We start from the raw sequence: 23,709 nt of genomic DNA on the forward strand, positions 1-23,709 counted from the left end.
GGAAGTGAGCCAAATGACAGAGGCCCAGAGAGGTGCAATGAAAAGACTGATGCCCAAGAGGTACAGCCAGATGCCCATACCTGAAGCACTCGAAACTGCCAAGCAAAGGCTACAAGCCTTGGCCAGCCGCCTAAAGAGATACACCAGAGATAACGAAGCCAGACGAATAAACCGGCTGTTCGCAACACAACCTGCGAAAGTGTACTCTCAATGGCAGGGTAATAACAACAGAGCAGACCCACCAAGGCTGGAAACTGAACAGTACTGGAAGGATATATGGGAAAGGGAGGCATCACACAACAGTGATGCACAGTGGCTGGTGGATCTGAGGGAAGACCACAGCAACCTCCCTGAACAGAATCCAGTGACTATCACAGTGGCAGACATCCAACATAGAGTCTCAGGTATGAAAAACTGGACAGCACCTGGCCCTGACATGATCCACGCCTACTGGCTAAAGAAGCCCACTGCAATCCATGAGCGCCTGGCAGCACAAATGAACCAGCTGCTATAGGATGGGACTCACCCTGAATGGCTAACCAAAGGGCGAACGATCCTGATAATGAAGGATCCCTCAAAGGGTACAGTCCCATCCAACTACCGGCCAATAACCTGTCTCTCCACAACATGGAAGCTCATGTCAGGCATCATCGCAGCTAAGATAAGTGGGCACATGAGTCAATACATGAGCGAAGCACAGAAGGGCATTGTTAAGGATACCAGAGGAGCCAAACACCAACTCCTGGTAGACAGAACAGTCGCCCAAGACTGCAGAATGCGACACACCAACCTGTGCACAGCCTGGATCGACTACAAGAAAGCCTATGACTCAATGCCACACACATGGATCACTGAATGCTTGGAGCTGTACAACATCAACAGAACTCTAAGGGCCTTCATTGCAAACTCGATGAGGTTGTGGAGAACCACCCTTGAAGCCACTTGCCCAAGTATCCATCAAATGTGGCATATACCAAGGAGATGCACTGTCCCCACTGCTGTTCTGCATAGGTCTGAACCCCCTCAGCCAAATAATAAACAACACTGGCTATGGATACCGACTCCGGAACGGGGCCACCATAAGCCACCTCCTCTACATGGATGACATCAAGCTGTTCGCCAAGAGTGAGCGAGACATCGACTCGCTGATCCACACCACCAGGATCTACAGCTCAGACATCGGGATGTCATTCGGGCTCGAGAAATGTGGGAGGATGGTGACAAAGAGAGGCAAGGTAATCCACACAGAAGGGGTCTCACTCCCAGAAGGAAGAATAGCAGACATTGAGGACAATTACAAGTACCTTGGAATACCACAGGCAAACGGCAACCTTGAACAGGCAACAAGGAATGCGGCAACAGCCAAATACCTCCAACGAGTAAGGCAAGTCCTAAGAAGCCAGCTCAATGGCAAGAACAAATCCCGGGCAATAAACAGCTACGCTCTGCCAGTGATCAGATACCCTGCGGGAATAATAAGGTGGCCAAAGGAAGAGATACAGACCACAGATGTTAAGACACGAAAGCTCCTCACCATGCATGGAGGGTTCCACCCCAAATCCAGCACCCTGAGACTGTACGCCAGCCGCAAGGAAGGAGGCCGAGGACTAGTGAGCGTGAGAGCCACTATCCAGGATGAAACATCCAAGATCCATAAGTACATCAAGGATAAGGCCCCAACAGATAATGTGCTGAGTGAATGTCTCAGGCAGTGGAGAACAGAGGATGAGATGCTGGAAGAGGGACCATCATGGGAGGACAAGCCCTTGCACGGGATGTACCACCGGAACATAACTGAAGTGGCTGATCTCAACAAATCCTACCAATGGCTTGAAAGGGCTGGGCTGAAGGACAGCACAGAGGCACTCATCCTGGCTGCACAGGAGCAGGCCCTGAGCACCAGAGCCATAGAGGCCCAGATCTACCACACCAGACAAGACCCAAGGTGTAGACTGTGCAAAGAGGCGCCAGAGACGATCCAGCACATAACTGCAGGGTGTAAGATGCTGGCAGGCAAAGCATACATGGAACGCCATAACCAAGTGGCTGGCATAGTATACAGGAACATCTGCACGGAGTATGGACTGGAAACCCCAAGGTCAAAGTGGGAAACACCTCCCAAGGTGGTAGAGAACGAGCGAGCCAAGATCCTGTGGGACTTCCAGATCCAGACTGACAGAATGGTAATGGCGAACCAACCAGACATTGTGGTGGTGGATAAAGAGCAGAGGAAAGCCGTAGTGGTGGATGTGGCAATACCAAGCGATGGCAACATCAGGAAAAAGGAACATGAGAAACTAGAGAAATACCAAGGGCTCAGAGAAGAACTGGAGAAGGCTTGGAAGGTGAAGGCCACAGTGGTGCCTGTGGTGATCGGAGCACTAGGGGCTGTGACCCCCAAACTGGAGGAGTGGCTACGACAGATCCCTGGAAAAACATCCGAAATCTCAGTCCAGAAAAGTGCAGTCCTAGGAACAGCAAGGATACTGCGCAGAACCCTCAAGCTCCCTGGCCTCTGGTAGAGGACCCGAGCTTGGAAAGTGGATGAGACCACCCGCGGAGGGTGAGAATAGAGTGTGTGTGTGTGTGTATATATACATACATACATATGTGAATTGTTATACATATCCCATACTACTTAATAAAAGTCATGACATACAACACCACAAATTCCATATTCACACATTATTGATATTGGTAGTGATAAGTATCTGTAATACTTACAGTTGGATTTGGAAAGTGTCCCACTACAAGGTTAGTAAGGCTGTAGCTTGATGTTAGTCACCCAAAGGGTGCCGTCCATGTGGCCCCAGGCAGGGACCGCAGCTCCTCCTGAGCCCTGCCCAACTCCCCCAACCCGGGGGAGGCAGAGGGCAGCAGAAAAGGTACCTCAGAACCCTGCAACCCAGCTTGGACGTGAGTGTGTGGAAGTAAAGTGCACTGAAGGTGGGTGACACCTCCAGGAGCACAACCGCTGGCTTACGGTGTGTCCCCCGGACAGTGCCCCCCCTCACCCTAAATGTCTTTTTGCAGTTAAAACTGGGTGGTGATCCCTCCACCAGGGCCAGTGGGCAAGGCCACAACTAGCCTCAGCCCCAGGCCCCAGTGAAAGAGCCCACCCCCGGCCCTAAATGTATGTGTATGTGGCTAAGTATGAGGAACTTTGGGAGATAGCCAATTCTCCGAGGGGTCCAGCACACAGAGCCATCAATGGGAAGGCTCCGTCTACTGGCCCCCCCGGAAGGAGCCCCCAGATTCCTGGACGAGTGTGTATGACTAATGCAATTAAAACTGCAGAGCATCCCACTTGGGAGGGATGGAACCACTTCCTGATAGCTCTGGTCCCTCCATCAGCAGGACGCCCCTTGCAGACCTAAGTGGATGAATGTGGAGAAATGTAGTTGGGAAGCACAGCACCAGGGTCCGCAGAGCCAGGTTCCCAACTGGCTCTGCTACCCATCCCACCACCCCCACAACCCCCAGCCAGGAAGAGACAGCCGAGACCCAGGGACCGCAGTACTACTGCCCAGGCGCCACACGCAGCACAGCCAGAGCCATCCTCACCCTTCTTTCACACTTACCCATTCTCTCGCTCAAGTATGCCCATGCTCGCCCCTTGTAGTGCTACACTCAAACTCACACACATACTCTGCGGTTGTGCATTGAGGGCCAACCTCCGCCCAGGGCCCAATGAAGGTTGTAGCCTGAGTAGTCCGCCAACCCCCCCTGCAACAGGCCCGAGCAGTCACCAGAGGGCGTCGGACCGCTAGGGCAGGCAGCGCCCCACCCGAGCAGGGGCAGCGCAGGCAGGCACCCCCGGAGGGACTCCCCCGGACACAGGTCACCCAGGTCTCCACCCCCAGGTCCGCCCCCCGCACACCGGCAGGGAGGCCCGCCTCCGCTCCCCGGAGACAGGCACACGCCAACGCTCAAAATGGCCCTACCCCGGCACAGGACCGCCGGTCTCAGCAGTCACCACACCCCGCAGCAGGGGACCCATGCGGCCAGCACAGAGTCCACCAGTCCCGTTGTCCTGGTTCCTTAGGTAGGCAGGCACCCCCAACCACCAGTCACCCCACCACCACTGTGCCAGACATGACGCAGTACCCAAGCCCCGCGCATCCTTACCTGGAAATGGAATCAATCAGAGTATAGTTTTGGTCATTGATTTGATGTAGCAGACACTGTGTCTAAGGTGGTATAATCTAACAAGCTGCTCAGGTACTGAGTAATGCTTAATTTTTTTTAGTTTTCCAGTTCATAAGGATGATTTTCTTTGCGACACAGAGGGCAGAAAGAAGTGTGTGTGATGAGTTTGTCTCTAGATCAAGCCCACTTAGATCTCCTAGAAGACAAAGTGCAGGGGCCGCTGGGATTGGACAGCTTAACTGGGTTGACAGGTGTTCACATACTCTTTGCCAAAATTGCTGCACAGGTGAGCATGACCAGAATGCATGTAGGAATCTATCTGCTGTGTTATCTGTACAGTGAGGGCAAATATTTGAGTTTGTGAGACCCATTTGGAACATCCTTTGTCCTGTATAGTGAGTTCTATGAAGAATTTTGTATTGTATTAGTTGTAAATTTGTATTTTTTGTCATTCTGTATAAATTAGAACATATATTCTTCCAGAACGTGTAATTAGTGGTGATATTGAGATCAGCTTCCCATTTAGAGATCGGAAGGCTCACTGTCTGGTCTACATTGGAAATTAAGATATAGATTTTGGATACTGTCCTTTTCCCTGATATATCAATAAATCGCTCTATTACTGGTGGTGGTTGCATGTGGATGGGAGTATTCTTACTTTTTGCATTAAGTATTGACTTTAGTTGTTGGTATTCTAAGAAATTGGCACTAGTGATTTCATAGTGGGACACTAGTTCTTCAAAAGAGGTAAACTTGTCTCTTGTAAAAACATGTTTCAGATGCGTTATCCCTTTGATATGCCAAGTTGGAAAGTGTATTACATTTTTGTTTTGTATGATGTGTGGATTGTTCCAGAGAGGTGTGTTTTGGCAAAGAGTAAGCGAAGACCGATTAATTTTAAGAAAATCCCACCAGGCTGGCAGATATGCTTTTATGCTAAGGCTCTGGTAACAACTATGATGTTTGATTTTGGTGCTGATAAAGGGCAGATCTGCAACTTTAATATTTCCATAAAATGTTTGTTCAATGTCTATCCAGGAGGAGTCTGCTGGCATGGGTTTTATCCATTTGTGGACATGGTTCAGTCTATTGGCAAGAAAATAGTGGTGGAAGTTAAGTAGTTCTAGGCCGCCGCAGCGTCTGGATTTTTGAACTTAAACTAATTGTGGTGGCTTGGTTTTCCACAAAAACTGTGAGATGTAGGAGTCTAATGTCTTAAACCACGCCTGGGCTGGCTGTGTTGGAATCATTGAGAATATGTAATTAATTTTTGGCAGGATCATCATTTTTATGGTGGCAATTCTTCCCATAAGTGAAATGGGTAAGGACTGCCATCTTTTGAGGTTGGCTTCTATTTGTTTTAATAATGGATTGTAGTTTAGATCAATCAGCTCTGATAGCCTAGGCGACAATTCAATGCCCAAGTATTTAATGTTCCCTGAATGGAGTGTGGTAAAAGAGACCTTAAGGTTAAGTGGTAGCACTATAGATTTGGTCCAGTTAATAGAGTATCCTGAAAGTCCTGAGAATTCATCTATGAGGCTGATAGTTGTAGGAAGAGACGTCTGTGGCTCCAGGAGGAACAGTAACACATCGTCAGCATATAAACTTATTTTATGATTTACTGATTTGGTCGATATTCCAGTAATTCCTTCATGCTGTCTTATAGCTGCGGCTAGAGGTTCAATAAATATTGCAAATAGTGATGGGGAAAGTGGGCAGCCCTGTCTTGTCCCTCTATGCAGATTAAACCTTGGTGAGATCTGGTTGTTTGTTCTGACTGCGGCGTTTGCTGAGCTGTATAATAAATGGATCCAGTCTATAAATGTTTCCCCAATGCCGAATTTGTGCAGAGTGGCTAAAAGAAACTTCCAGTTTACTCTATCGAAAGCTTTTTCTGCATCTAAGGAGACGATGGCTGACTCTAGTTTATGGGTGGTGACATAATCAATTAAGTTGATTAATCTGTTCATATTGTTTGTTGACTGTCTACCTTTAAAGAATCCTGTTTGATCAGAGTGAATTATATATGGAGTGATTTTTTCTAATCTTCTAGCAAGTGCTTTACACACTATTTTTAGATCTACATTTATTAGTGAAATTGGTCTATAACTCGATGGGAGTGCAGGGTCTTTTCCTGGTTTTTGGAGCAGGCTTATGAAGGGAGAATTCATATTTGTGAGTAATGAATGCTGTTGTTTAATTTCAGCTACCATTTTGTAAAAGCTGGGTGCCAGCATGGACCAGAAATGCCTCTATGGCTGAGGTGGATGGATCTATTTGGGACGTATATAACTCTTGGTAAAAGTTTTTAAAGATATAATTTATTTCATGGGGATCACGAGTAATGTTGCCTTCCTTATTAGTTATTGAATGGATGATTTGTTTCTCTTTATTATTTTTTAATTTGTTAGCATGGTCAAAGTTCTCCCAGTGTAATTGGTCTATCTGAAACTGAGTTTTGCAATCAATTATATTATTTAATTTCAGCTTTAGATTCTTTAGGTCTTCTAGGATTCTATCATTGGTTGGATAGGCAGCATATTTAATCTCTAGAGATTTTATTTTTTGCTCTAATTCTAATTCAAGTAACATGTCCTTTTTTTCTTGTGCGATGAATATGAAATAATTCTACCGCGCATAACTGCCTTCCCAGTCTCCCAAAGAACACAGGGTGATATTTCCGGTGTATCGTTGATTTCTATAAAGGTTTTCCATTCTCTCCTGACATAACTGATGAAGTCTTGATCGTTGAGTAATGATGTATTAAACCTCCAATTCCTGGTTGATGGTGTGGCTGTCTTAATCAACGAAATGGACATTGGTGCATGATCACTGATTGTGATAGAGTGAATATTGGTGTCAGAGACATCTTGTAAGACTGAGTTATTTACTAAAATATAATCTATACAGGAGTGAGAGTGGTAAACTGGCGAGAAAAAGGTATATTCCCTGGATGTAGGATGAAGAGAACGCCATGTGTCACAGAGATCGAAGTCATTCATGTACTGTTTTAAGGTCTGTACTGATTGCAAGTTCCTGTTGCTCACAGCTTTGCTTAGCCTGTCCAACTCTGGGTTAAATACTAAATTAAAGTCCCCTCCTACTATAAGTTTGGAACCAGAGTGAGCAGACAGTGATGTGAAGAAGCTGTGAAAGAAAGAGGGGTCGTCAACATTAGGGCCATACACATTAGCTATGCAATATTCAATGTTTCCTATCAAGATATTAATGATTATATATCTCCCTTCTGGATCTACAATGGTATCGTTATGCGTAAAGTTAATCTTTTTATTTATCAGGATGGCGACCCCTCTTTGTTTAGAATTGTAACCGGCTAAGTAAGCATGTAGGAACTCTGCTGATGCCAGAGTGTAATTTATAATTTTGGGAATATGAGTTTCCTGTAGTAAAACAATGTCTGCTTGTAGGGTTTTCAGATAATTAAATATTTTAAATCGTTTCTCCTTCTTATTGATTCCATGTACATTCCAAGTGACAATCTTCAGTGGTGTCATATCTTACCTGACTGCTGTGGATCACTAGTCTTGTGTGTATGTAGTGTGACAGACTTTAGGTGTGTGGCTAACCTTAAGTACCTGTTTATTCTGAGTTGTGTGTTATCTATGTATGTGCACGTGTTTCCCCTGTGCAGTAGATGTTTGTGTGTGGCTGCTGGAGGGCTACATAGCTGGCTGACTACGTGGAGGAAGAATAGAGAAAAGGATGTAGACAGTGTGGAGTGAAAGTAGGTGAAGGAAAAAGAGTAAAGGGAAGGAAAATTAAAGTGAAAGGAAAGTGAGTGATTGAGTATGATGAGCGCTTTGCAAAGTGAGTGAGTGAGTGACATTAGAATGACCATAAACATTTACATGAAACAAATGCGAGAGAACGAGTTTGAATACTGGATGTAAAGTTATAACACATAGTTGCATTGCATCTATTATTTTTTTAACAAACCTTTTATATTAAACCATTGTTGTTACATACCACCTGCTAGTACAGCCACGGAGTTGCTTGTTTGGAGCAGTGTCCTTTTTCCCAATTACTAGACGCTCAAAGCACTCGTCGATGTACTCAAAACTTTCTTTGGTGTTATTTAGAATGGTAAGATGGTTGATTATTTTCCGTGAAATAAGGTAGTTGTTTATTTATTTAAATTGGTGGATAGTTTGTCGCGCTGTTGTTTACTACCGGTGTTGCGCCGCCTTGATGAATTTCTCGTGCTGTTCTCGCAGAGTCTCGCGTTCTCTAACAGCATCGCGTTCCTCACAGCATCACTTGACTTTTTTAGACGCTCTTCGTATGGTATTTCACACAAGTCTGGCAGACTACCATTGCTAACTTGTAGAGAATATCATATAATAAAAACAAATAAATTGTAATAAACTCTCTGAGGTATGCCAGAACGCCAGGACTCAGTAGATCTCCGACTCATTAATGCAGCAAGTTGTTTGTTCTGCATATATTGATTCTGCATGAGTAATTGTGGTGGAAATTTTGCAATAAAGGCACATGAGAGAGAGTTGTCCTTTTGTGCGATTTATTGAAATAATAAAGAAAATAACAATAATGAGGAAAGCAAATCAAAAAGCCAGCTGGGGAGATCAGAACATACACCACGGAGGTATAATGCAAACATCACCCCGTTCTGAGGTTGTCTCTGCCTTTTAACCCCTCTCCCGGGACCTGGTGGAATCTTCCTATCACACTGTGGGTGAAGATGTTTACATTACACAGAGAATACACAAGGTCTACAGCCTTGGGTCTGGTGAGGCATCAGATAGAAAGGAGCCAGAGACCAGGGGTAAAAGGCAGACACAAGCCATAAACAATCAGTCAGTCAAACACAACATTAGATGTCAGCACTTAATGTGCGACAGAACCTCGAGAGGAAGATAGATTGTTTGTCTAATAATGTTCAGTTCTGGGTCTAATCAACAAGTACAGAATGCATGGTTATTATACAGAGTCAGAAATGAACACAAAAAGCATTAAAGTACAATGTTTCCATTACAGTAATAAGGACTGTTTTGCACTTATCTAGCCTAAAAACAAAACTCAAAAGAGAGACACCCATCAAGTTTTAACTGTTTATTTCGTTATTCCCTCTTTCATGTCGTGGCCAGAGCAGGGACACTGGGGGAAGGGGAAACACGCATCAACACATCTCTACAATAACTGCTGCTTATATGGTCAGTTACCCATAGCTTGTACCACAGCCATTATATTTGTAGGACCAATACAATTTACAGTAAATGTAACATTGTCTTTTCTAAACTGTAGGGGGACACATCCAAGTTACCCACATGCAAGGAGGCTGTCAAACGGAGAAATCACTGCAGACTGTTGGTACACAGACATCTGCTGCCCAGCTCAGAAGTGAAGGTATGTAAGTTCTTATGTATCAACAGTAAGATAGGCAAAATAAGATTTTAATTAGTGGGAGAGCTGAACAGCTCTCACACTATTGAGATCTTCATTCTTTATTAGTGGGAGAGCTGAACAGCTCTCACACTATTCACCCAACTTTAACTACTTCAGCACACTTTAGGCTACAGACACCATTTAAACTACAAAACAATCTTCAACTATTCAACTATTAATGTATCATTCAACTTGTTAATATCTTTAACAGATTCTGAATTATAGCAGTTTAAGCATAGGGTGGTTTTTGAGGAATTCTCAGCTTTTCCATTAGTGTGTATTGCGTCTAATTGAGTGGGGGATGCTACAGCTAGAGAGTAGAGAGACGCTTTCTTACGCCAGAACTTTTCTCTTTAACTCGTCACTACAGCCACAGTTTTCACTCTATCAACGTATTTTCTTCACTCGTTTGTAGTCATACTTGTCTTCTTTCCAATGATGTGCCTGGCTAAGGCATCAAAACTACACTTTAATCTGTATCTGCCTCAAAGCACAGAGAGTTCCAGAAATCCTCCCATTCACTCCAATGGAAAAAACTCTCTGACTTCTGGGTAAAATCACAGAGGGACAGGCATTTTTAAATCGCAACTGTGGCCACAATTTTTATTTCTCAAGCATAAAACGCACACCAGGTGCTCATTGAAGCCTTGGGATTCATAAAGTAAAGTTATTTCTGTGATAATCTTTATTGTTTTGGTATAACAAGCCTGTTAAGCTGGGGTGGAAATCAGCCTCACTCCAGCTCTTTGTGCTGATCAGTGGAGGTTCCTGCCTGTTCCATCGCAACGGCGCAGCTGCAGCAGATAAGGGATTGATCTCAGTAGCAGTTTGACTTACAAATCAAACTCCTAATTCTCACAGCAGCTCCATGCATATTATTGATAAGTTCATTGCATTGTTGATTCCCCATAAGAGTAGGTGTAGACATTAAGCTTTTTTAAACTACCTGGTCTGTCAAATAGTTAAGGGGGTGTTTTTTTAAGGAATTAAGTCAACATTACAGAATTCAACAATATATGCAAATTTATAGCACAATGCACCATAACAGAACGTGGTGTTAATAGGAGTGACCCTTAATGATGAACAATTATTTGATTAGGCTCTTCATGTTGACATAAGAGACTAATCTTTGTGTTTAATTACAATATTTTTTTATTTCAATGTTTTTTTAATCACAGAATTCTCTTCAGCTTTGTCCTTTTGCTTATACAGTAAAAATTAATTAATGGATTTTCATTCTTTAATGAACTATGCACACCTGGCTCAGGTGAAGACTTCTTGACTTTAGCAACCTACAATAAAATATTTTAGAGGTGTGGTGGAAATTTTCCATAAAGAAGTAGATGAGAGAGTTGTCCTTTTGTGCGATTTATTGAAATAATAAAGAAAATAAAAATAATGGGGAAAGCAAATAAAAAGCATGGATGTTGATCGTGCACATCAACAAACCAAAAACCAGCTGGGGAGATCAGTGCACACACCACGAAGGTGTGATGCAAAGAGCCCACGATCCTAAAGTTGCTTCTGCCTTTTAGCTTCTCTGTCCGACTAGGGTGGAATGTCTTTCTAACCCAATCAAATTACATGCACCATCTTCTCCCTGTCGCAGTGTGTGTGAAGATTTTTACTTTCTCACACCTGCATTGCTGACATCCAACTATCTGTGAGAAAGGAGCACCGAGTCTCAACAGAGACACAACTCCCTGACATTGGGTTTGGGAGCTAGAGTTGAGAGTCTTTCTGGCAGAGACAACCATTGAACAATCTAGGTGAAATGTCAAATGCATACAGTAAGACAAAACACAAGATATTAATTGCAGAACATAAGTCATAGATCATATAATAACTGCATAGAAATAAGGAAGACACATAGAAATAAGGAAGAGACAATTTTTCCCATAACAAGAGGCAAATTAACTGAATGCCTCATTAAATCCTGTACTATTTACAGCCGACATCATTTGTGTTACAGCTGCTTAGATTACACTGTGCAGATAATGAGACACAAAATAACAGCACCACTGGTGCACTTCCTTTGTAGAAAGCAAGCACCATTTACTTTTCACACATCCATCAAAGCACTGCTCATTGATGGTCACTCCCACACACAATCCCCTCACTCACGGTGTACCACACAAAAAAGAACAAAAAAAGGACACATTACAACCATAAATGAACAAGATGCTATATTAATTTCATCAAAGTTATAACATTTTTTGAATCCTAACTTTAACTATAAGACTTTAAACACAAAAACAGTTGTTTTACCCATAAGCCTTAGCGACTCAGGGCGGGACTAACTGCTGTGAGCCACTACAATATGTTAAAATTGAAACTGCAATGATTGATGCATGATTTTGTAATAAAATATTCTCATTTGCTTTAGGTCCACCGTTTTTGGACTGTTGCAACTCTCAAGTCGTTTATTGAACCAATAAATATGTTATATTCACACACACATCTCTCTCCATGTGGAGACAGCTCTTCAGCTACAGTATATACTGTGCTTCAATGGCTTCAGTCCTTGGCTTGCACCTTTTGTTTTGCAGATCCAATCAGCTATACATTCAACTCATTAGCTTGTTTAAGTAATGTTTCAACTGATTAATTACAAATATTTAATTAGATATAATATAGCAATATTTCTGCTTTCAACTGGTTTGTTTCTCAACTTTTCCATTAGTGTGTACTACGTGAGCTAGAGAGCGTGGGCGCGCTTTTTAAAGATAGAAATTCTGTCTTTAACTCGTCACTACAGACACAGTTTTTACTCAGCTCTATGCATATTATTGATTACTTTATTACACTGTTTGATTTTTTAGTATTTAATCAGACACTTCCTCTGAATCTTTCAAAATAAAAGCACCAACCTAACTTTTGGCTTTAATATGACTATTTATGCTTTTGAATGGACAATTGTGACTAGTTAATGAGAGTATTTTATATTTTAGCTATTAAGCACACACAGCTTCTCCACATCCTTTCAAAATAAAAGCCCCAATCCTGCTCTTTCGGTAAAGATAGCAATAATTCTGCTTTGAACAGGTTTATTATGACTAGTTAATTAGACTAATATACTGTTTAGCAAATACCTGCACAGGCCTTTTTTCATATTCTTTCAAAATAAAAGCACCAATCCAAATTTTTACCTTTAACAGGACTATTTATGCTTTTGAATGGGTAATCCTGACTGGTTAATGTGACTGTTTTCCAGTTTAGCTATTAAGCGCACACACACAGCATCTCCACATCCTTTTAAAATAAAAGCCCCAATCCTGATTTTTAGCTAAATTAGGATTGGGGCTAAAGATAGCAATATTTCTGCTTTCAACAGGTTTATTATGACTAGTTATTTAGACTAATATATTGCACACACAGCTTCTCCAAATCCTTTCAAAATAAAAGCCCCATTCCGGATCTTTAGCTAAAAATGGTAATATTTCTGCGTTTAGCTGGTGTATTGTGACTAGATGATAAGACAATCTTAAAGGTTAGAAATTACCTGCACAGGTGTCCTCAATATCCTTTCAAAGTAAAAGTACCAATCCAAATTTTTAGCTTTAATAGCATAAATTCTGTTTTTGAATGATCAATTGTGAATCGGCAATGAGTCTGTAAGTAATTACTGGTTTATTATTATTAGTTAATGAAAAAAATTAACAGTTACTCACACAAGCTTCCCGTAAATCATTTCAAAATAAGAGTACTAAACTTTTAGTGCGACTAAGTAAGCTCTAAACCTCTTTGATTTCTGCTTTTGTCTGCTTTTTTTGTTATTTAGGACTACTTAATGAGCGCTTTTTCCAGTTTAGATAAAGCAGCTCTCACACTGTTGTTATCGTCGGTCTTTATTATTAGTGGGAGAGCTGAACAGCTCTCACAATATTGATATCTTCGGTCTTTATCACATGTTGTTGTAATCTTTATTATTATTATTTTTAGTTCTTCCGTACATTTTTCGGCACCTAACTACTCCCGCATTCTTTGAGCTACAAAAACCATTCCAATATCAAAATGTTCAGCTTTTTAAGGAGAAGTGTGCTATTATTTTTCTCATTCATAAGTTTCATATGTTTCAAGTTATTAAGCTTTTTTCAACTTTTCTCCCACACACAATCCTCTGACTGTACCATACAAAACCGAACAAAAACAAAAAGAACACATTACAGGTTTAGGTTTTGGCACTATTGCAAATTTTTGTTTAAAAAAATAAACATGATAAAATGACTAAGGATTTGTTTTCATTTGGGGAAACTGTTCAGCCAAGTCATGCTTAAGCCATTATGTCCGGTGGCACAATGGATTAAGTCCTTGACTCTACAGTGGGACATCTGGATTCGATTCCTGTCTGAGGCATGTATATGCAATCACTTTATTGTATAAAGATGTCTATTTCCCAGATGGTCAGATGCATTCATCTATACTTTATGTGTTTAAGCTACGTTCAGAAATGTTTTAAAATTTTTAGCTATTTTTAGCTATTCTTCAGCAATACATTCAGCATGGAAGCATTCACTGTGCATTTTCCTATGGAAATGCTTTATCTAGTTATTCTCATTTCACCCGTTTTTCGGTCGCTTTCATCGTCTAAACGCTTCATCGTAGAATTGTCGTTCAACTACCTAAACGTGTGTCGCCTTTAGGAGATAGGGGCTATTACTTTTCACGTTTTCAGCTTTTCAACTTTTATTGGTATTCAACTTTTTCCGTCGTTTTTTTTATAATGGTCGTCTATGGGAATCATCGTTCAACTTTTTGTCAACTTCCCTCTTTTCATCAGCGTCTATCATTGTCATACTTTGGAGTAGAAACGTCATTTCAACTCCAAAAGCGTCTATCATCTTTCAACTTTAACAGTGTCAATCAGCGTCCTCGTGTCTTTTATACTTTTCAACTTGTGAGCGTTTTAATTTAGTGTGTTTTTTGTTACATTTTCAGCTTTTCCATTAGTGTGTATTGCGTCAACTAGAGTGCGTGATGTCACAGCTACAGTGAGAGGGTGCGCTTTATAAAGACAGAACTTCTGTCTTTAACTCATCACTACAGACACAATTTTTACTCTATCAACGTAATTATTTCACTAAATCGTTGTCATAATTGTCTTCTTTCTAATAATGTGTCTGGCTTTACCCTCAGACCTACTTTAGTTGCTATCGACCTCAAAGCGCAGGGAGATCCCGAAATTTTCCCATAGACCCTAATGATAATTTTCGGCAGACGTCTGGAGAAAAAAACAGGAGGAGACATATTTTGAAATTGCGACTGTGGCTACTGTTATGGGAAAAATTGTGTCTTCCTTACTAAGCAGTTATTATACGATTTATGACTTATGTTCTGCAATTAATATCTTATGTTTTGTCTTACTGTATGCATTTGACATTTCACCTAGATTGTTCAATGGTTGTCTCTGCCTGATAGACTCTCAACTCTAGCTCCCAAACCCAAGGTCGGGGAGTTGTGTCTCTGTCTGTTGAGACTTGGTGCTCCTTTCTCACAGATAGTTGGTCGTCAGCGATGCAGGTGTGAGAAAGTAAAAATCTTCACACACACTGCGACAGGGAGGAGATGGTGCATGTAATTTGATTGGGTTAGAAAGACATTCCACCCTAGTCGGACAGAGAAGGTAAAAGGCAGAAGCAACTTGAGGATCGTGGGCTCTTTGCATCACACCTTCGTGGTGTGTGCACTGATCTCCCCAGCTGGTTTTTGGTTTGTTGATGTGCACGATCAACATCCATGCTTTTTATTTGCTTTCCCCATTATTTTTATTTTCTTTATTATTTCAATAAATCGCACAAAAGGACAACTATCTCATCTGCTTCTTTATGGAAATTTTCTACCACACTACAAACTTACTTCCTCAAACATATAATTTACACCATTTGCTCATTGAAGCCTTGGGACTCGTAAAATGAAATAAGTTTACCACTATCATGGTTTAGCTGGAACAAGCCTGTTTATACAGGGTGAAACTCTGCTTTTACAGAGCAGAGTGAGACTGATTTTCCCGCCTTTCGTCTCCATGGCGATGGCGCAGCTGGAGATTTCACTGACAGGTCAAACTCCTGATGCTCAGTGTAGACAGAAGTTTAATGCTTATTACTGATTACTCAACTACACTATTGGATTGTGTAGTAATTAAGCACATGTCCTCTAAATCCTTTCAAAATAAAAGCACCAAGCCAAATGATTAGCTTTAATAGCAATATTTCTGCTTTTAGATGGGTAATTATGATTATTTAATCTTTAAAAATAAAAATAAAGATTAACAGTTTAGTAATTACCCACACATACTTCCTCTACATCCTTTCAAAATAAAAGCACCAATGCAATTTATTAGCTTTAACTGCACCGTTTTCGCCTTTTAATGGGTAATTATGATTATATAAAGACTAAATGACAGTTACGCTATTACCCTCACACATTTTCTCTAAGTGCTTTCAAAATAAAAGCACCAATTACAATTTAATACCTTTAATGGCAAGATTGATTAGAAATTTTGTGGTTCTGAATACCTACCAATCGTTAATGAGACTATTTTAGAGTTCAGTAAATAACCACTCACACTTATTAGGGTGATTTTATTCTGAAAGGGCTTTATCTAAATCTTTTGCTTTAATATGGCTATTCTTGCTATTGAATGATAAATTATGACTATCTAATGACTATTTATAGTTTAGCAATCACTCACACACGACTCCAAATCCTTTCAAAATAAAAGCACCAATGTTATTTATTATCTTAAATGGTAAAATTTTTGTTTCTGACTGGTAAATTTTTACTAGTTATTAAACTATTACACAGTTAGGTATTTACTTACAAATACTTTCTTCAAATCAAAAAGCTAGTCAGCTTATTTATGATTGTCAACAATGCACCTTGGTCAACTTTTTAATCTTTAACATCTTTTTACTTTGGTCAACTTTTGAATCATTGTCATATTTTTAATCTTGTCTTAGTATGAGCTTGGTCATCGTTTTAATCATCATCTTTTTAATCGCCATCTTTTGTCATTGTTTTAATCTTTTGTTCCTTTCGTTTTGCCGTAGTCAACTTTTTGACGTCAGCAGCTTAATCAGCGTTTGGCATCTTTGCGGCAGCAGATCAGCTCTCCCACGTAATTTCTCAAGAAAATACTTTTTCTAGTTTTAACTGGTATATACTGTTTTATATTTGAATTATAACAACTGTTTATCTGTTGTTTTAGCACAGACAGGCCTGTCCTCTTGTTTGGTTTAATTTTTTGTCTGGTATTGTGTATTCTTACATTAGGGAAGGTTTTGACCTACATAATAATGAACATTTCACTAATCTACAATTCTGATTGCAGTACCTTTTTGTTTTGATGAGGTGATGGTGAGGACAGCCACAGCTTCCATCTGGTAGAGGACTGCTTCCGCTCAGTCTTCCAAATAGTGATGAGAACAAGGATCTCCCTGGTCATCTATTTACTATACCTGTCCTGCTGCAGAAACAAATCTCCAACATAACCAAGTGTACCCCCTACCCAGGACATGGACTGTTTACCCTACTTCCATCAAGCATTTCATCTGCAAGGCCCTGCAAAGGCTTCTGTCCTCAAACCCCCAGACTTCTTAATTAACTAAGTAACCTATACATTGCACATCGGAATTGTGAAGGTAACAGTTCGTTCTAGCTTTGGAGTAGTGGTGCATTTTTTTGGTTGACAATAAAGTTGACTTTAACTATTCGGTATTTTACTGAACTCTGTTTCTGAAGGGAAAACACTTTTATTCGGGAAATCATAGTATTGAAATTACATGTTTTTCTCTTTCTAATATGGTAAGCTATAAAGTTGAAGCGGCCATAAATAAAAAGCATATAAATTGTATATAAATTAAAAAAACAAAAATTCTTAATGAGTATTGCACTCACAAAAAACACATTTTTACTCAAATGGTAAAAGAGTTATTCCACAGGTTGTCTATATCGTAATAAGTGTTTTAATGTTTTATCCATCAGGAAACTCTGCCTTCATCTACAACCCAAGCATGAAGAGACGACAACTTAGATTCTTCAACCCAGGAATCCCCAGCACCAGCTCACTAGCCTCTGTAGACTAGATACCTGTAACAACTTCAGATACAGAGACATATTACTGTGAGGTTTATCAAGAATGATCAAAAAACATAATTAAAAGCAGTAAAAATACGTCACGTCAATATATAATTTGAACCAGTGCTTTTTGTTCCCAGGAAGGTCATGCAGTGATTGCTCCAAATATTAATGCACATTTTTTAAATTAAATAATGTCAGAGCAGCAGCACAAGTAAGACAAAAACAGTGAAATGTGTAAATGTGTAAATTGTATTTATGTTATTTCAGCTATGCTCTCAAACCTTTATTTATTTGTATAATGTAGCTAAAGTAGTCTTTTCTATTAAGAAGATCATCGTGTTGTGAATATTCAAACTGCACAGGCCATTTAGCATAAGCATTAGCCACCGCTAGCCGCTTTGCAAATTACATAAATCAATTAAATTGAAGTAAATGCGACATTACCAATGAGACACATCTTGCATCAGCAGAAATGTGGAGACTTCAACGGCCTCCTCTTCAGCTTCAGGGTCAGATTCTGGATCGTAGACGTATGGTTCTACTATGCTAATCAGCTGACTGGCTATTGTCTGCAGTCCTGTAGTGGGTCTTCTTCTTCTGTGGAGGATTGCGTTTGATTGCATTCTCAATGTCGCACTACTGCCACCTATTGTATTGTAGCGATCGGTGGGGGGGTGCTACATAGTTTGGTTGGCAGTTGACTGTCCAGTTCTTGTTATGTGTTATGTGGCCCTTTTATTTTGAAGCGTATATAGTTGCGTGACGTCAGGCGTGCTTCCGGGGAGTTTTAGAGTAGTTTCGGGTTGGTTGAAGAGTGTTTTAGAGACCTGTTGTCACTCTGTTTTGTGAATAAGAAACTTAACCGTGCCGTGGCCCGAATCCATGAAGCCAATTTAAAAAAAACAAAACAACAACAAAAAAGGTATGCGCTTCTGCACAGAGGTGTGGTGAGCAGCTTCGCTTGCGACACGTCCAGAAAACACAGCATTTGCTTATGGGGAGTCAGAACCACATATTGACAGGGGCAGTGTGGATGATCTACAGGGTTTTATGGGATGAGAATTTACAGAGATCTTACTGAGACATTAAAGTCCAATATTTTTTAGAATGAAAAGTATGATCAGTCTCCTTTAAGGACTGGAAAAACGCAAGTAACTTTATATTGTATTTTAAGTTAGTGTCACTTGTTTACATTTTTCATTATGGGAGTATTAATACAGTAGGTACATTATGAAAGCAATTTACATTATACTGTTGTATATTTATTATTTATTTATAAATATTATTGTTATTTATTATTGCTTAGTTCATTTTTTGTATATGTTTATTTAATTCTTTCTAAATATTTTAAATATGCAATTGTTTTATTCAAATAGAGAATGTCCAAGACAAATCTATAACTTTTCTTATCAGTTTATACACTAGCAGTGGAATTAACTGCGATGCAACGGGCGCCACTTGAAATCTCGCCTAGGGCACCAAATTGGTGGAGACACAGTGGCTCCTCTGTGGAAGGCAGTGAATCAGAGGAGGAGGATAGCGCCATGGTATAACTCAGAGATCCGCAGCCTAAAGCATAGGACCGAACAACTAGAAAGGCAGTGGCGTTCCAAATGTACCTGCAACATTGTGTTTCACTTATTGTGCACGCTAGCATAGTAGGTGGCGGTGTGATGGAAATTTCCCATAAGGAGGCAGATGAGAGTTGTCTTTTGTGAGATATATTATAAAAATAATGGGGAAAGCAAACCAAGAGCATGGATGTTGATCGTGCACATCAACAAACCAAAAACCAGCTGAGATCAGTGCACACACCACAAAGGTGTGATGCAAAATGCCCACGATCCTCAAGTTGCTTCTGCCTTTTAACCCCTTTTGCTGGCTCTGGTGGAATGTCTCTCTGCACCAATGGAATTGTTTGTGCCACCTTATTCCACCGTGAGTAAGAATGTTTATATTCTCACTTTTGCATCATCATGTCTTGTTATCCAAAGGAAAGAACACCAAGCTTCGAAGACAAGATGGATTCGCTTTAACAGCCTTGGGTCTGGTGGGGAGTCAGATAGAATGGAGCCAGAGTCCGGGTGTAAAAGACACACATATATCATAAATTATTAGTCAGTCAAATGGAACATCAGATGTTTAAACTTGATGTACGACAGGGCGCAAGAAATTAGGTGTTTGTGTAAGAATGTTCAGTAATGCACCTACAGATTGAGCGGTTCATTTTCGCTGATTTCAGTCGACTGTCAGTCACCTTTCTGACGCTGATCACACACTGTCAGCAGCCTCCCTCCTTGGTCTGTCTGGGGAAGGTGTTAAAAATGTTAATGAGGCCACCCCCATTTTAGCACCAAAGACGCAATTCCAGGGTAAAACCAAAAGGTGGATCTTTAGTATCTGACCTGTAGAGTTAGAGTCAAACAGCAAGTATAGGCACAGTTCTGAGAACAGGACATAGATCTGATAATGTCAGTTCTACACTGTTTGCTAGGGCAGACAGACAAACAGACAGACAGACAATAGTCTGTCTAAACTGTCAACTAAAAAGTTGAGAAAACTCGAAAAGTTGACTTCATTTCAGAATTGAATGTTGTACTAACTTTTTTTCAATCATAGATAAGCATCGGCAGCTCACACTGCCACAGCTGCCAAACTACCTTCTGGAGGTTTATCAGTTACTGTCTGTATTAGGTTGGGTTGGACTTCACAAAAGTACATAATGAAATTATTAAATTCTCATTCTATATATTATTCTTATTCACTTGAATGTAGTGTGTGTCAGTCTGCCTGCTTCAGGAGCTCTTTTACATTATAAAAAGAACATTTCAATGTTCTAATCAAGCTTAGATGAACATAACAATAGAGAGCCTCTTTTCAGACAGAACGACCAATCCACAGCACTAGTTAGACTGGTTTCACACCACCCCCTTCTCCCCAAAGCACCAGAGTCCTGCAGTGCTGTTACCTGATGTGATGTATCCAGATACATTTGTGAACTACTTCATCCATCCATCACTTATAAGAGCCTAGTGGTTAAAGCACACAACTTCTCACCCACACTTTTTAAATAAACTGTTTTTGTTAGTTGGTGGTTGAAAATAAGAAACTTTTATATCCTAAAGCCATAGACTTAACACTTTCTTTTTAACAAGTTTTATTTACAGATTTTATAAACGTCCAGTTCATTTGACCATTTTCTAAACGAAGTTGAAAGTTGGGTCACTACATTCTTTTAGAGCAGAAATGTTTCTCAAGGAGCTTCTACATTATATGTGCTTCATGGGGGACATGGTCTTGACACCTTCTCACAGTCCTTTGTTGAACTGATGAGCCAGTTCTTTACAGGTGTGAAGTGAAGCCTATTGTAAATAGAGGATAGTGCCTAACTTTACTCAGACTGAAGGTTCCTGCACTCTTGGTAATGTTTTCTTTTTAAGCAGTTTACAAATATATCTGTTTTTCATGGCTCAGGTGAAGTTGTGTGGAAGTTGAGTCATGTCAACTCTTTCAGTCTGGTGTCCTTCTTGGGGGAGGGTTCATCACACCTACTCACTTTTGTGTCTTTTGTTCACGTAACGAGACAGTTCTTTGCAAGTGTGAAGTGAAGCCAAACTGGAGGATAATATAGAACTTCCCTCAGACTGAGGAGGCTTTTGGTCTTTGTCAGTTGTCAAAAAATGCCAGTAAATTTAGAGCTAAACATTACGATACAGTAATACTTTCGATACAGTATAATTAAAACAAATAAAATATCCATGTGGATGTTGACTAAAGGGCATTGTATTCATAACACCTGTAATTTTCTACTTGCTTAGACATAAATAACTTTATATTCAGTTATAAACTACTTTACATTTAAGACGCTAATTTCTGTTCTCTCTCTCTCTCTCTCTCTCTCTCTCTCATACACACTCTATTCTCACCCTCCGCGGGTGGTCTCATCCCCTTTCCAAGCTCGGGTCCTCTACCAGAGGCCAGGGAGCTTGAGGGTTCTGCGCAGGGAGCTTGAGGGTTCTGCGCAGTATCCTTGCTGTTGCCTAGAACTGCACTTTTCTGGACTGAGATGTCGGATGTTATTCCAGGGATCTGTCGTAGCCACTCCTCCAGTTTGGGGGTCACTGCCCCCAGTGCTCCGATCACCACAGGCACCACTGTGGCCTTCACCTTCCAAGCCTTCTCCAGTTCTTCTCTGAGCCCTTGGTATTTCTCTAGTTTCTCATGTTCCTTTTTCCTGATGTTGCCATCGCTTGGTATTGCCACATCCACCACTACGGCTTTCCTCTGCTCTTTATCCACCACCACAATGTCTGGTTGGTTCGCCATTACCATTCTGTCAGTCTGGATCTGGAAGTCCCACAGGATCTTGGCTCGCTCGTTCTCTACCACCTTGGGAGGTGTTTCCCACTTTGACCTTGGGGTTTCCAGTCCATACTCCGCGCAGATGTTCCTGTATACTATGCCAGCCACTTGGTTATGGCGTTCCATGTATGCTTTGCCTGCCAGCATCTTACACCCTGCAGTTATGTGCTGGACCGTCTCTGGGGCCTCTTTGCACAGTCTACACCTTGGGTCTTGTCTGGTGTGGTAGATCTGGGCCTCTATGGCTCTGGTGCTCAGGGCCTGCTCCTGTGCAGCTAGGATGAGTGCCTCTGTGCTGTCCTTCAGCCCAGCCCTTTCAAGCCATTGGTAGGATTTGTTGAGATCAGCCACTTCAGTTATGTTCCGGTGGTACATCCCATGCAAGGGCTTGTCCTCCCATGATGGTCCGTCTTCCAGCATCTCATCCTCTGTTCTCCACTGCCTGAGACATTCACTCAGCACGTCATCTGTCGGGGCCTTATCCTTGATGTACTTATGGGTCTTGGATGTTTCATCCTGGATAGTGGCTCTCACGCTCACTAGTCCACGGCCTCCTTCCTTGCAGCTAGCGTACAGTCTCAGGGTGCTGGATTTGGGGTGGAACCCTCCGTGCATGGTGAGGAGCTTTCGTGTCTTAACATCTGTGGTCTGTATCTCTTCCTTTGGCCACCTTATTATTCCTGCAGGGTATCTGATCACTGGCAGAGCGTAGCTGTTTATTGCCCGGGATTTGTTCTTGCCATTGAGCTGGCTTCTTAGGACTTACCTTACTCGTTAGAGGTATTTGGCTGTTGCCGCATTCCTTGTTGCCTGTTCAAGGTTGCCGTTTGCCTGTGGTATTCCAAGGTACTTGTAATTGTCCTCAATGTCTGCTATTGTTCCTTCTGGGAGTGAGACCCCTTCTGTGTGGATTACCTTGCCTCTCTTTGTCACCATCCTCCCACATTTCTCGAGCCCGAATGACATCCCGATGTCTGAGCTGTAGATCCTGGTGGTGTGGATCAGCGAGTCTATGTCTCGCTCACTCTTGGCGTACAGCTTGATGTCATCCATGTAGAGGAGGTGACTTATGGTGGCCCCGTTCCGGAGTCGGTATCCATAGCCAGTCTTGTTTATTATTTGGCTGAGGGGGTTCAGACCTATGCAGAACAGCAGTGGGGACAGTGCATCTCCTTGGTATATGCCACATTTGATGGATACTTGGGCAAGTGGCTTCAAGGGTGGTTCTCCACAACCCTATACCCTTCCAGTACTGTTCAGTTTCCAGCCTTGGTGGGTCTGCTCTGTTGTTATTACCCTGCCATTGAGAGTACACTTTCGCAGGTTGTGTTGCGAACAGCCGGTTTATTCGTCTGGCTTCGTTATCTCTGGTGTATCTCTTTAGGCGGCTGGCCAAGGCTTGTAGCCTTTGCTTGGCAGTTTCGAGTGCTTCAGGTATGGGCATCTGACTGTACCTCTTAGGCATTGGTCCATATATATATATATATATATATATATATATATAGATATATATATATATATATATATATATATATATATATATATATATATATATATATATATATATATATATATATATATACTGTATTTATACTGTATATATACTGTATATATATATATATATATATATAAATATATGCTTTACATATATAAAGTACACAAACCTTATGCACTTCTAATCTGCCTGTGAGC

General features: G+C 41.1%; 1 protein-coding gene and 1 long non-coding RNA gene across 2 annotated transcripts; one reads left to right on the forward strand and one right to left on the reverse strand.

The window, feature by feature from the left end:
• Positions 1-9,235: 9,235 nt before the first annotated feature.
• LOC129603135 (uncharacterized) lies at positions 9,236-17,038 on the forward strand. The gene is made up of 3 exons (XR_008692788.1): positions 9,236-9,344; positions 9,436-9,537; positions 16,907-17,038. It is a non-coding gene; the product is annotated as an uncharacterized LOC129603135 (long non-coding RNA).
• On the reverse strand, positions 10,929-23,468 carry LOC129603128 (uncharacterized). Its single transcript, XM_055503050.1, has 2 exons — positions 18,100-23,468; positions 10,929-17,673 (listed from the first exon to the last, which is right to left on the reverse strand). The coding sequence occupies exon 1, from the start codon at positions 22,630-22,632 to the stop codon at positions 21,514-21,516; it is 1,119 nt and encodes a 372-aa protein (XP_055359025.1). The 5' UTR covers positions 22,633-23,468; the 3' UTR covers positions 10,929-17,673; positions 18,100-21,513.
• Positions 23,469-23,709: the final 241 nt, after the last annotated feature.

Source organism: Betta splendens, chromosome 16 (assembly GCF_900634795.4).
Source record: "Betta splendens chromosome 16, fBetSpl5.4, whole genome shotgun sequence".
Lineage (NCBI taxonomy): Eukaryota > Metazoa > Chordata > Actinopteri > Anabantiformes > Osphronemidae > Betta > Betta splendens.